At 31.3% G+C, this 13,733-nt stretch overlaps 1 protein-coding gene across 3 annotated transcripts in view; it reads left to right on the forward strand.

Moving 5' to 3' along the window:
• Nucleotides 1-12,526, forward strand: part of LOC106057965 (tetratricopeptide repeat protein 17-like) — a 54,160-nt gene extending 41,634 nt beyond the window's left edge. For all 3 annotated transcript variants that reach the window (XM_056044072.1, XM_056044075.1, XM_056044074.1), the window contains 9 exons: nt 183-254; nt 1,176-1,274; nt 5,951-6,401; nt 8,924-9,050; nt 9,546-9,705; nt 10,489-10,563; nt 10,754-10,873; nt 11,316-11,459; nt 11,931-12,526. In XM_056044072.1, coding sequence (XP_055900047.1) covers nt 183-254; nt 1,176-1,274; nt 5,951-6,401; nt 8,924-9,050; nt 9,546-9,705; nt 10,489-10,563; nt 10,754-10,873; nt 11,316-11,459; nt 11,931-12,032 — 1,350 coding nt within the window. In that variant the 3' untranslated portion in view covers nt 12,033-12,526. The remainder of the gene's footprint in view (nt 1-182; nt 255-1,175; nt 1,275-5,950; nt 6,402-8,923; nt 9,051-9,545; nt 9,706-10,488; nt 10,564-10,753; nt 10,874-11,315; nt 11,460-11,930) is intronic.
• The last annotated feature ends 1,207 nt before the right edge of the window (nt 12,527-13,733 follow it).

Below are 13,733 nucleotides of genomic sequence, written 5' to 3' on the forward strand. Positions count from 1 at the left end.
AAAAAATTGTTAAAATGTAGCTTTTCATTATAATAGCATTTGCTGTTTGGTTTCCCATGACAAGAGTTATAATTGTTTCATAGCAGATGATAAAACTTAGAAGGAACTTGGTCACAAGGAAAATTGTGTAAATTGCATGTATTTTGTTCTCTTCTGATTTTCAAACTATTAAATTATTTTAGGGTAACCAGAGACCTCACACCAAGCTGGAATATGTTGAAGGAGTTTTGAAACATCAGCTGATCTTTTTACAGGTATGTTATACCGGGTATAAAAACAGTAATCATTTCTTTTTTAATACTTGATTTTCCCACTACTTCATCTGACCTGCATTTTTGTCACCTCTTTCAGTCTTCCCATTAATTCCCTATTCAACCCAGTTTACAATTTTAATTTAATATTATAGGTTATTTTATCCAATGAATGTTAATTTTAGAGTCCCTATAAATGTGTTTTGTACAAATAGAATTTAGACAAATGCAATATCTTAATAGAACATTATACAATTTTGTCTTGACATTTCACATTAACTCTGGGGCAAAAGATTCTCAAAAAAAAACTTATTTTTTAAAGCCATAGGATATACATGTGATTGTTCTTGTGGGGCTTTTAATTTAAATATTTTGGATTCTAATTCTCATAAGTAAAAGGCTAGTTATTGACTTTATATACAAAGTTCCCAATTAAAATATAACATGTGCCCAGAGAGTGAAAGCTGCTAATTATTGTTCTACTTGTATTTGACAGCCTTGGGTTATTTTATATATAAACAATTGGTGAAATCATAAATGTTGCATAGATAAATCTGCTAATGATCGAAGTGTAAGAATTGTAATAATTTGATGATTAAGTAGGCATTTTTTGAAGGCTCAACTATAAGCCTAAATATTATGTTAATGTCCTTCATAAACATTTATTCAAGAGACAGTACAAGCCGGATAAAAGATTGAAAGACTAGACCAAAGAGAAGAGTAATGGATTAAAAAAAGGGTTTGATGGCTCATCTTTGTAAGATTCTCATATAGCAAATTTTGTGTTTGGTCACATAGATTGCTACTCTACAGCAGAGCCTCGCACTATACTTTCCCCTACCACTTGTTCTAACAAGTAAAAAAACAACAACATTGCCTTGCCATTGAGTATATTTTAATTTGTATGTCTGATTCTCTGGACAGGTGTCACCGTCTGAGATGCAGATTGATGCTGAGGACTGTGTTATTTTCAATGATGGCACCAAGTCTGCTGGCTGTAGTAGAGAAGAGTTTAGAACCTATGTAAGTGTGCCTAACTGAAAGCAAAAATAACCATCAACTTTCTGCAGTTTCATTTAGAATGTAGTAATCTCCCTTTCTGACACAAAGTCCCATTTCTGCTATTTTTTTAGAAGCCATTTTGCTTTGTTCTTTTTTGAGATTCAACTGGTTTCAGATTGTTTGAACAAGAATTGCCCCAAAATAATTTCATTTCAACATGGTCTGGCTATACTGAACTTGTTAAAATTTATTTTATCATTGAATTATCACATAATATTATGCATTTCATTCTTCAAATCAAATCTATTTAAAAAATGCATTGCAAGTGTGGAAGTTTGGCTTGTTTGTTAAATAAGTGTAATTTTTTTCAACTCTCATTTTTGAAAGGTTTAAAGAATAATTCTTGTAATGATCACTTGAGTTTTATAACTAATTAACAAAAGAGTGGTCACATTTTAAAACATTTATATATCTGCCTAGGGTGCTGATATTGCTTTTTATTTAATGTTTAGACAAATATTTTTATTAGTGACACATATTTTTGTTAACTTTTTTTTTCTTTTTTTTTTTTTTTTGTATTAAAAGTTGGCAACAAAATGTAACAACTGCTAACCTTTTCTTATTTATTCTTTCTGCTTCTGCACTTAAACTATGTTAGTTTTTTACTTGGCAATTTATAGTAGATCTATACCTACATATAGATACTTGGGTATACTTATTTTTTCTTGTTGCAGATATATCGATGCCAAATAGTCAGGCCTTTTATTAGCCAGTCAGACATTGCCAGATTTTAAAATGATTTCTGTGATTGATTTATTTCTGTTGAGTTCCAACATTTAAAAAACATGACAGATAGTGGTATTTTTTAAAATGTTACATTTCTGTATGTATGTCTAAGGCTTTCCTTCCAAGGAACTCAAAGACAAACAAAAACAACATTCCAGAATGTTAAGCCATTTTGTATTACAAGTAACTCAATCTCCACAGTTTTATTTCAGTTGCCATATGACTGTAAAAACTAATATTTGTTTTCTTTTGAATGTGGTGTTGTTTTTTTAATAAGTCACCGTTTAAATTTTCTTGATTTTTTTATTTGCTGTTTATTTTTTAAGCTTTAAATTCCTATTCAAAGCTTACATTTTAAACTTTAGAAAGAAAGAGTTCTGTTTTATTTGAAGAGACTTTGTGGCTATTTTAATCTTTTTACAGCTTTTTAATTTATTTTAAAGTTCTTGTTGAACAGAGAAATGCAATGTTCATTTGCATAATAAGTGTGTGTGATTTTGCGGTTCTGAGTTCTATGTTGCTAAACATTGATCTGTTTAAAAAAGTTGATAGCCTATTTCCAAGTTGAAATACTCATTTTTTGTTAGTCTTGTTAAAAGGTCAAGTTGTTTGAATATATTGAAGTTAATATGAAGGCATTGATGCTTTTTCCCTTTCTTTTCTTTTAAAAAAAATTTAAATAAAAATCAGTTTTTTCAGATTTAATTGGGTTTTTATTATTAATTAATGTGTTTTTCAATGATATTGGATTTGATATGTTGATTGCTGTTATTTATGTCCTGCTCAAATGTCTTTTAAAAATTTATTTTCAATACATTATGCTTAGCAGCAAGTCCTTCTGTTGTTTTTTTTTTAAACAACTGTATCAATTTGGTTGGCAGATCTATGAAACTGCAAATAAATTTCTTGCTCTATGTGATTGACACTTTTTTTCAGCAAAATCCTATGTAATACCAGTGCCAATAGAAAAAATTACCACCCAGGTTCTTGACTACCATATCAAAGCTCTTTTTTTTTTTCCTTGGTAGTTTGAGTTTTTTTCTTGTTGACTTTTTGATTCCAATGTTTATTCAGAAATCTCGGTACCATTATGTTGAGTTCTGAGTGGATCACCTTGCCCCGTGACTTCAGTTTTTTTTACCTTAGAATTTAGAAAAAATGTAATCAGGGATTTCTTGATTGATTCCTATGTAGTGCTCATAATATGGAGGAACTGTTTGAGCTCACACAGAGAGTCTTTATAAAGTCAGCCTATCGTAGATGTATGGTTCTTCTATAATAACTAGGCATTCTTATTTAAGAAATCCATTAATTTTTTAGTGTAGAAATAAAAATACTTTACTTTGAAAGTGTTTAGGTTCTGAAACTATGACTTTATTCATGACTCTATCAATGAAGCAGTGTTTTATACATGTACATTTCTATTTGTTCTTGTGACTAGACCCAAGCTGAAGTAGAACACCTAACCCACGCTAACAAACTTTCTCCATTAATTTCTGGTTAAAATGATTACATAGACAAATATTAGTAGTTACTTAAGAAACTAGCGCACCATGGAACACATCTACATCAGGCTAACAAACTTTCTCCATTAATTTCTGGTTAAAATGATTATATAGACAAATCGTAGTAGTTACTTTAGAAACTAACGCACCATAGAAAGCAATTTCCAAAAATGTTAAATACTTAAAACAGGTTTTAGTAACTAAAGACATATAATCATTTCTGAATAAAATGGCAGGTTTCTTATTTTTTAAGAGCTTCAAGCTTTTTTTTACATTTCTTTTTAACTCTGTTTAATGAAGAGGTTGTTTAGGTCTATAAAGTGTCTTAATTTAGATGCATATACATAATAAAAAGTCTAGAGATTCTCTATGACTTCACAAATGTATTGCAATCGGTGGAATGTAATTGGATATTCAAATAAAGATTTGAGCACTTGTATGTCTTGAAGTTGTACCAGGGGCTTGCTGAAAGAGGAGTCACCACGTAAGTTTCTTATTGGTTGGATGTTTTTCTTTTTGCGTGTTTGGCTCAGACTCTCATTTTAATTTCTGCTGCTCATCTGGACTTTGTTTGATTAACACTTTGGGCTTTCAGTGTTGTTGTTGTTTATGTTACCAATCACAAAAAGATGCATGATTATTATTTGTTCTGTTACATTCTAATATTCTATTGTTTTTGCATGTTCAAAACTCAAGGGTTCTTAACCAAGAGAAGCAGTGCTATTTCAGTATATGGTGCAGATTCAATACCCAATAACTGGAAGTATTGTCATATCAAATTCATATTTGTTTTTAAATTACACTTCTTTTATCATATGGGAAAATGAAAAATGTAAAAAAAAATTAGGAGTAACGTAACGTTTAAAAGAGGTTTAGAACCTTTGCCTTGGTTACAAACATTGTGCTGAAAAAAAAAACAACTCTTTTAACCTTATTTATATTTTTCAGTGTTCATGTAATGTTCACCTTGGACTTAAAGTCTTTTTTTTTATTTAGTTGACTGCTTTGTTGTTTAGTTGCATTGTTAAAGTAAGAAGTTAAGCATCATTCAAGTGCTGATACTAAATGCTGTATTATTAGTAATCCTTTCTTATTTTATTTTATTTCTTATTTCTTTGTTTTGTTTTTTAATTAAGACTTGAGAGTAAAATGAAAAGAAAGATATACGAGCAACAAATATTTTATATTTGTTTCTTTGAAAATACAAATCGCAATAAAATAATGGTTTCATTGAAGGAAAAAAGACTAAGCATTATAACTTATATAAAAGTGAGAATAATTAGTCAGCAGTTTCTTTTTTAAAGATTAGTTTACCAGAAGAATCAACATCTCAATACCCCCCCCCCCCTCCTTTTATCTTTCTCTTAATTTTTTGTATAAGTTAAACGGTTTAATTAAGGTCTTTTATAGTTTGTTAGTATACAGGATAAATATAAAAAAAAGAAGCACTTTCACTTTTTTAATCATGTAAATATTTGATGCTATTGTGAGTTGATAAGAATTATTTAGAGGCCAAAATCGTATTACTATTTGCAGACTGAATCAGTATGGTAGAGAAAAAAAAAGACATGAACTGTTTGAAAGCCCAACAATTCTAATTAAATTAAGTGACTGTTCCACTGTGCATATGACACTTGACTTTGAAAGGCTAAACTTATAAAGCTGCAGTTGTAATGTATTGCTTCTTTCAGTCAATCCTTTGTCAGTAGCATATATCTAGTCAACTCTGGTTAAGTATAATATGTATATTCACTGTCTCACTATATTGATATGCTCATGTTCTTTTCATAACATCTGGAAGCTAACTGAGGTTGATATAGAAGCAATGTTAGAATGCAATGCCCTGAAAATGTTTTCAGTTATGAAATGAGTTGTTTTTTTTTTGTTTGAGTCAATAGTACAAGTAATATTTTTTGTACAAAGAATTGTAAGTAGTTAGCTAACATTCTTTTTAACATCCTATTGGGCTGTGGACATATCACTGTTTTCCCATTTCCCTCATTTCATTCCTAATTATTTAATTTTGGAAAAGGCTCAGTTATTTATGCTGTTACATAGCATTGGTTTGAAGACCTTTTAGTTTTATTTGGTTTGATTGTTTGGCTACAGCATGACTTTGCTCTCAATCATTGTATTGTATTGTCTTCTTGGCATTCTGATTATTTCTGTTGTTTAAAAGTAGTTAACTTAAATGCAGCATATTTGTTTTAACCTACAGATATAATGTCCTTAGCAGTAAACATTTCATTATTTACCTTTTTATTGCTTACTGAAGGCATGAATAATGAAGAAAAGTTTTTATTGTTTTTTTTTTAAACGTTATATTCAGTTTAATAAAATCTTTAGTTAGTTTGTTTTATGCATGGTATAGTAATCTATTTTTTGTTTGTTTGTTTGTGTGAATAGATAGAAGAGGTCAGCTCAGATTTGATCACACTGGAGGAGATGTCGTTTCTTTCTCAGCAGAAGTTTCATGGTGTGGACGGTGAACGCTTTGTACCAAACGGATGGAAACTTGTCACTGTGGAAGGGGTGAGCAAAGGATTCCTTCTGGAGAAAATATCTCTTGACTCGCTGTTGTCTCTGGGCAAAGAAATGAGTGAAAACTTATCACCGAAGCAGTCCAAAGAGGTGGAATCAGCCCCACAAGATGTTATGGGGCCACCATCCACTGTGAAAACAAATGCAGAGGTGGAGGCCCCACCACCTATGAGGCCTAGATCTAGTGAGGTCAAAGCCTCTCTCTCCACAACGCAGAAGCCTGATGAGGTGGAGGCACCTCCTTTTCTGTCCAGCTCAAGTCGAAGTAAGGATGAAGCACTGAGATCCAAGTACACAGAGGATATAGACCTACCAGGTGATGTGGTATTCAAATTTGCCATTTCAATACATGTTTATTTTACTTAAGATTATCTTCTTTATTATATTAGCAACATTACAGTTTCCTTGATCATGGGCTACAAGAAAAGGGTGAACTTTGTCTTCCACATAAACCCAATTCTAAAACAATTACATAATTATAAGGTAGGTAATGTTATAATATGTTAACAAAGAAAGACAATTTTGTGTGTATTTTCAGTATCACTAAGTCAAATATATTTCTAAAATGTACAACAAATATAAATATTAGTTAAAGGTGTTTTTTCTTGTCAACTAGCTTCTAAAATTAAAAGAAAACACTTATGTTTGCTTATAAAGGCTAAGAATGCACTTTATAATGTAAATATCACGCACATTTTTTTAAATAGACTTTTTATGCAGCAACATTCGTACAGTAGCGTGACAAAGCAGCGACAGGACATGGTACTAATCAGTCCCCTCAAAATTTTTTAAATAATCAGATTTTATTTATTTTTTGTTTAGTGCCCCTATCAGAGTGAAAGACACTTATTTTTGTGCATTTTGTCTGTTGGTGTGTCTGTTCATCACGTTTAGATTTTTAAAAAAACCAATAACACTTAAGGCTATTGAAAATCTGATTTAACCTTTAATGTTCCTTCTGAAATATTGCAATAGTTGTAAGTATCTATAATAGATTGCTCCGGATGTTTTTGTGAAAAATCAAATCAATGCCAACGAATGTTTGTTTGCTTTTCAAACTTATATTACATTTAAATTCCATGCTTAAATGTTGTAAAAACACATGATGAGTCATATGTTGTTTCGGTTTTTTAAAGTAAATAGCATTTAAATGCTAAATTAAAATCTGTTTACTGACTTATATTTCATTAGTGGTTCCGGATATTGTTGATTACTTGAAATAGCATCATTGACTTACATTACCCTTATATTCTTGGACAATAAGTCACTATAGTTCAATTATCGATATTATCAATATCAAATTGTTCCGTATTTTCAACTTAAAACAAATTTATGTCAAATGACTTTTTTTCTTAAAAATATTGACAATAGGTGGTTCAGGATTTTAAAATAAAGTAATTTACTAGAAACGATTTCAAAATCACTTTTTAGTCTTATTTTACTAAGAATTTTCTTGCTGAAACATAACAGAAGTTGTTTTTTTAATCTGTAAAGAATGTTCCGGATTTGGTTTGAAAAAGAAATCAATCTACATTACTTAAATTGTTCAGAATTTTATATGAAAAATCTACTAACACAAATAACTGTTTGAAATCCCTCTTCTAAAAAATAAAACAAATAATCTTCTTCTCATTTACCAATATCGGTTGTTCCGGATTTTTATGAAAAACATTCTAAATTCTAAAAAACAAAAATTCTAAAATTTATGTAAAATCGCACTTCTGTCATACACTACATTTAATTTTCTAGCTAAAACGTTCTAAAATCTAATTATCGTTAATATTATGTTCCGATTTTTAATGAAAACAACTTCCTAACACTAAAGTATGGCATGAGAATCTCTCCTCAGGGCTATGGTACATCTAATTTTCATACTAGACCATCCCAAAAATTTAATTAACGGTATTAGATTTATCTAGAATTCTCTTTTTCTCTCACTATATATACAAACATCAGGAACAATCTATTATAGATACTTAAAACTATTGCAAAGGAAATTAAAGGTTAATCAAACTTCCAATAGTTTTTAGTTTGTTTATTTTCAATATTAACATGACGTTAATTATTTTTAACCTAAAAGGAACCTCCCAGACATGTAAAAAAAGAAAAAAAACAAAATTTTTTTACAACAGCAAATGAATCTTTTAAACATTATTACTTTTGACCATCAAAATAAAATCACCTCTTAAATATACATTGCGAATATGCGGATCCAACAGGGATCCAATTCCGATGGGGGCCACCTCTGAGTTTGTGTGATAACACAAACTCTTTTTGTAATCTTGTTTATTGATGCTCTACTATTTCCATGTTCCCTATAAACAAGTTACTGAATAATATCAAGGTTTGTATTTTCCCTAACATTTTACTTGAATTGTTACCTGTCTCTTACTTGGACTTTGCCTGATCATGTGGTATTCACTCTGGCTGTCGTTTCATTGGTCCCAGGTTCAAACTATCACCCACACACACACACCATCCCCCGCCACCCTTTCCTTGAGGTTTGGGCTAGGATGTATTAATCTTCTATTTTGAAGGAATATCTGAAACATATGTTTTTTCATCATTTAATGTCTTTTTTTTTTTTTTTAAATATTGCAAGTTCTAGGCTTAAAGTGTGATGGTTCGTGCTCATATTCTAAAGTCCACCTTGTTCAGAGTCATTGATTTATCTTTTACTTTTAAAACTTCCACATCAAACCATCAGATATCAGTATGTTCAGATATAGTTGCTATTGAAATTCTTTTATCCTATTAAAAATGTTTACTTTCATTCTTTAAAAAGTTCATTTTTCAATCTAAACAATAAGCAAGACTAATGTTTTTTTTCAACTTCAGATCCATCTGTACATCTACGTAAACTGATTAAGTTTGATTGGCCAACTGTGGACTGTACTGGGTTTGAGCAAATTAATTTTGAGGAGTTTACAAGTACATGGCTGTGTCCAACAGCTAAAGAAATCAAGTAAGAGTTGACACATTGGCTCTGTGTAAATTGTTCTCATTTGACCATGTCCTCGGACTGAAAGATAGTAATTGCATTTTTGACATATTTATCTTGGTCTGAACATGAAGTTGCCTGAGAAAAGAGCCAATTATTTTATTTGTGTTCATTTTATTTAAAGTAAAACTAGTTCTTATTTTTTTTCTTCTGAATCAGTGTTCTCATTTCCAACTATATAGTTAGTGTACAATTCGGTACAATTTTGCTCAACTAGATATTTTTAAATGAAAATGTTTTTTTTAGCAGACTGTTCCAAAATAGCAAAAAAAAAAAATGTTCTTACTTGGGTCAAGCATTATCTTAGCTTTGTTTTCTCCAGTTTTATAACAGTGTAGACATTGAATTAAAAAAAAGAAAACACCCTAATGCAGTAGAATGTTTGCAGATTGAGATATGAGTTAGTCATATTTGAACTCATGACAATTTCTGTAGTCCAATTTTGTTTGCTCTCTTCAGTCTAGCAGATTACATTGACTTTTCCTCGCTCATTAAACATGGAACCAAGGAGCCCTGGTGTGGTACTGAACAAGTCTCACCACTAAGAGCAATGGATCATCTCTTAGGTGTCCAGACCAGAGAAGATCAGACACCTGCCTCAGAACTGGCTCTAACTCAGGTAATCATCATCAGGGTCAGAAAAATAGTTTGGTTGATTATGAGTAGGTATTTGAAATACATTAATACATAATAATACAGACATTCCTACAAAAGAGGAGATAACTATGTCTCCTATTTGTATCCATGTATGTGTTAATATAGCCGTGCATGTTAATTACAAATTTTTAATCTGCTAAGTCATTGGTTTTCCTGGCTGATTCAGGCAACACATTCCATGCTCTAATGGCACTAGGAAAGAAGGAGCACTTGTACAAATTCATCCTAGCATACGGAATAAGAAATGTGCCTTGAAGTAGAAAGTTAAAATTAACTGTAATGTAAATGTAAGAGTGTTTATTTTTTGGATGTCAATTATCTTCTTATCAAGGTTTTTGTTTTGATATAAAAAGGATTGTGAAAGTGACATCTGGTGTTCATTTAGTATTCAAGTCTTGGAAGCAGAGACAGCTATCATTAGCCAAATTTAGTTTCAGGTGTTGAGTGAAGATTTTTTGTTTGCTAGAAGTATTACTAAGAATAGCAAAGGCATAAAGAGTGGTATCATCTTTGTCTTGACTTTAAAAGAAATACCTTGCTGTTACCAAACCGTGTTGAATCTTTATAGCATTGATTAAAGATGCTTATCTTTATCATTGGTAGTTGGCTTTTGTGTTGTTGAGAAAAATTTAGAGTGAAATTTGTATATCTCATCCCTCAATAGTTACTAAAGTTGCACATGTATCTCATCACTGGCTACAATGTATTACTTCATTATGTCATTTATGATTATTTTTTTGGTTAGGTCTTACAGTCACTGGGTGGAGAATCAGAACCATCCAGTATTATTGGAACCCGCATCGCTGATGCTTTGACGCAGGTAAGAAACAGCCCTAATGAACTCTGGTGGTCTATAAACCTCAATGATTGAAGCATATCAAGGTTGTTGTTTTTAACACTTGCGAGAATTTTGGTGCTCTTTGTACTTATAGAATAAAAGATTTTTCAACAGAAAAGCATCTTGCTGATAGATGTCAATCTAACATTTTATCTTGCTCTTCATTGCTCAGAACTCTTCTTCTTGGATTGCATACACATTGGCCTCTCTGTACTGGAGAATAGAAGGAGACAGTGAGAAGGCAATAGATTGTATCAGGATGGCTCTCACCTATGTACCACATCTATATAAGGTTAGTGAATAGCATTACTTGAAGAGTTCCATCCTCCCTTCTAATTACTTGTCAAAGTAGACATACCAATTTATACTTATTAGGTACAATTTACTATCATTCTATATAACCTTCGTATGGTACAATTTCAAAAACATCAGTCTATCTACACTGTTTTATGTATAATCATTACAATATATGAAATATATTCAAAACATGAATACAATTTTCAAAGACTTTCTTAGTTTCTATGTCACCAAATCAACTAAATTCACCTATTGAGGTTTCAACAAAGTGTCATATTGTGTTGTAACATCAAGTGATTTCATATGCTTAATGTTAAGTGTGATATAGAAACGTAGGATTGTAAAAGGTTGATGGAAGAATTCAATGATTTCTAATTATCATACTTGTTCAATGATGCTTGAAATTGTTCTGTAGAGTTGTTTATTGTCTCCTGCAGGATACAGCACTAGTCAGTTTGGCCAATCTCCTGCACCAGTCTGGTTATTTAAATGATGCTATTGTTGTTGCCAATGCTGCATTAGATGTAGATGACAGATTGTCTGTGACACATTTCACTATGGCTAATTTGTATGCAGCTAAGGTAAGATTTGACACAACATATTGAAAGAAATATTTTGTGCACACCTTCCTACATATCTTTATTAAAACCTTATGTTAACAAAGATTTTATTCACAAAATTTAGTATTTATAAATTGTTTTTTTTTTAAATGTTTATATATCAAGTAATTGAAAATTAGCAAATTTCAATGTTCGGTTTTAAATGCTTTCTCAGAAAGGTAAACGGAAATTTTTTTTTAGCTTTGTTTAAAAAGAATTAAATGTATTGGGATTATAAAAGCAAATGACATACATTTTCTGTTCACCACATAATGGTTTTTAATGTTCTAATTTCCCAACTCCCAAGAACGATTTATGTTTTGCATAAAGTATACTTTAGATATACAAATATTAGCCATAAAAAAACAACTTATGTTATTGTTCAGTAGTAAAATTTGTTCCCCTAAATGTTTTGGAAAGATAAAAAAAATTGTTTTTGTTCTTTCTTGACAGGGAGATTGGGAACATGCCAGATTGTTCTATCAGTCTACACTAGGACTACAGCCAGCATTCCAACCTGCCTTGAACAGATTAAAATCTATTGTGTGTAGATAATATGATTAAATAATGCCTTCACTTATTTATTATTTATTAAGTATTGATATTTCTTTGTCACTTTCATTATTTAGTTAGTAATATATTAATTTGTATAAATTAATATATAGTACTTATTTTTGAAACAAAAAAGGAGAGGGGAGTTGTTTTGGACAAAAGGGAAACATTATTTCAAACACATTTTTGTTTTCTTTTTGTGACACTCAACCTCTTTAAGGGATAGCACAGTCACCTTCACTTTCACAAACTGTTGCTGGTTTGTTGTTTTGTTTGATTTGCCTGAGTTTCTAGCTCATTCCTTTTAAAAAATAAAATGGCCTCATCCACCTAATGCCAAAATCTAAATATTATAGTGTGTCAAACATTGAATGACCAAAAATAAAAAACTGATTTTGAAAAGGTCACATATAAAAATGTGGTTTCATGAGAATGCTTTGATCTGTTCATTTGTATTTTATTTCACTTTGATCTGGATTAAAATGTCTCTTCTAGAATATTTGTTCTCTTGTCATTGTGTAGTCTCTGTGTTGAAGTTAAGTTTTCCTCCTCTCTAGCTCTGCTGTCAGCATCCAAGACTCACAAGCATACAAAAATGTGACCATGATCAGGGAGTGCATCAGTCTGATTTTGGTGCTGAAGGCTAAGTTTTTGCCTTTCCTTCTTTTTATTTTAAGTATTGAAAGTGCTGCTGTAGACAGTGCAATTCGGGCCAGTAGTTCAGGTTTCATTCCCTCATCTGAGACAATAGCTCCGAGGTATTTGAAGCTTCTGACAGTAATCAGCCTTTCACCTCCCTGCTAGGCCATCAATGTCATCTGCGAAGCGCAAGTTGGTAATTCTTCTTCCTCCAATGCTTTCAGTACCTTCATACCCCTCAAGAGCATCTTCCATTATCCTTTCAAGGAAGATATTGAAAAGTGTTGGTGAAAGTAGGCAGCCTTGTCTTACTCCAACTGTGGTTTTAAACCAGTCCCCAATATTATTGTTGCCGGAGTTGACAACATTCCTGGTGAACTTGCGGGAGGAAAAAACATGATAAACGCAAATTTGCAAGATCTGGCAATCAGGAGAATGGCCTAAACACCGGACCCAATCACTCATCATCACCCTTCCAAAGAAAGGCAATTTACAGCTTTCAAAATTACTGCACCATCAGCTTAATAAGCCATCCCAACAAAGTACTATTATAAATTATATAAGATCGGCTAAAACTGATAGCAGACAACATCATATCAGTAGAACAAGGGGGTTTTAGACAAGGTCGCAGCACAACAGAACAAATCCTAAACCTCTGAATACTTTGTGAAAAATATCTCCAACACCAAGAGAATCTTTTCCATGTCTTTATTGATTTCAAGAAAGCTTTCGATCGAGTATGTCCCTCTGGGTGACAATGGAAAAGTACAACATAAATAAAAAATAAGTAAAGTTATCCAGAACCTCTAGAAAGATGCCGCCAGTGCTGTGAAATCAAAATATGAACGCATAAAACCACTAGCAGATTTTCCCTCCCAATAAATTTTTTTTTGTTCAGATAGTTACATTATTTTGCCAAAGTCTAAGTGTATTCAAAGTTAATTTGACTCCTTGAAAATACAGTGGCAAGTAAAAAGGCTTTACTTTAGTCAAGACTACTGTATTAAAGTAGTTTCAACAACTCACAAGATTAATCTATATATATATATATATATATATATATAT

This window comes from Biomphalaria glabrata, chromosome 10, assembly GCF_947242115.1.
Source record: "Biomphalaria glabrata chromosome 10, xgBioGlab47.1, whole genome shotgun sequence".
In the NCBI taxonomy this organism is placed as follows: domain Eukaryota; kingdom Metazoa; phylum Mollusca; class Gastropoda; family Planorbidae; genus Biomphalaria; species Biomphalaria glabrata.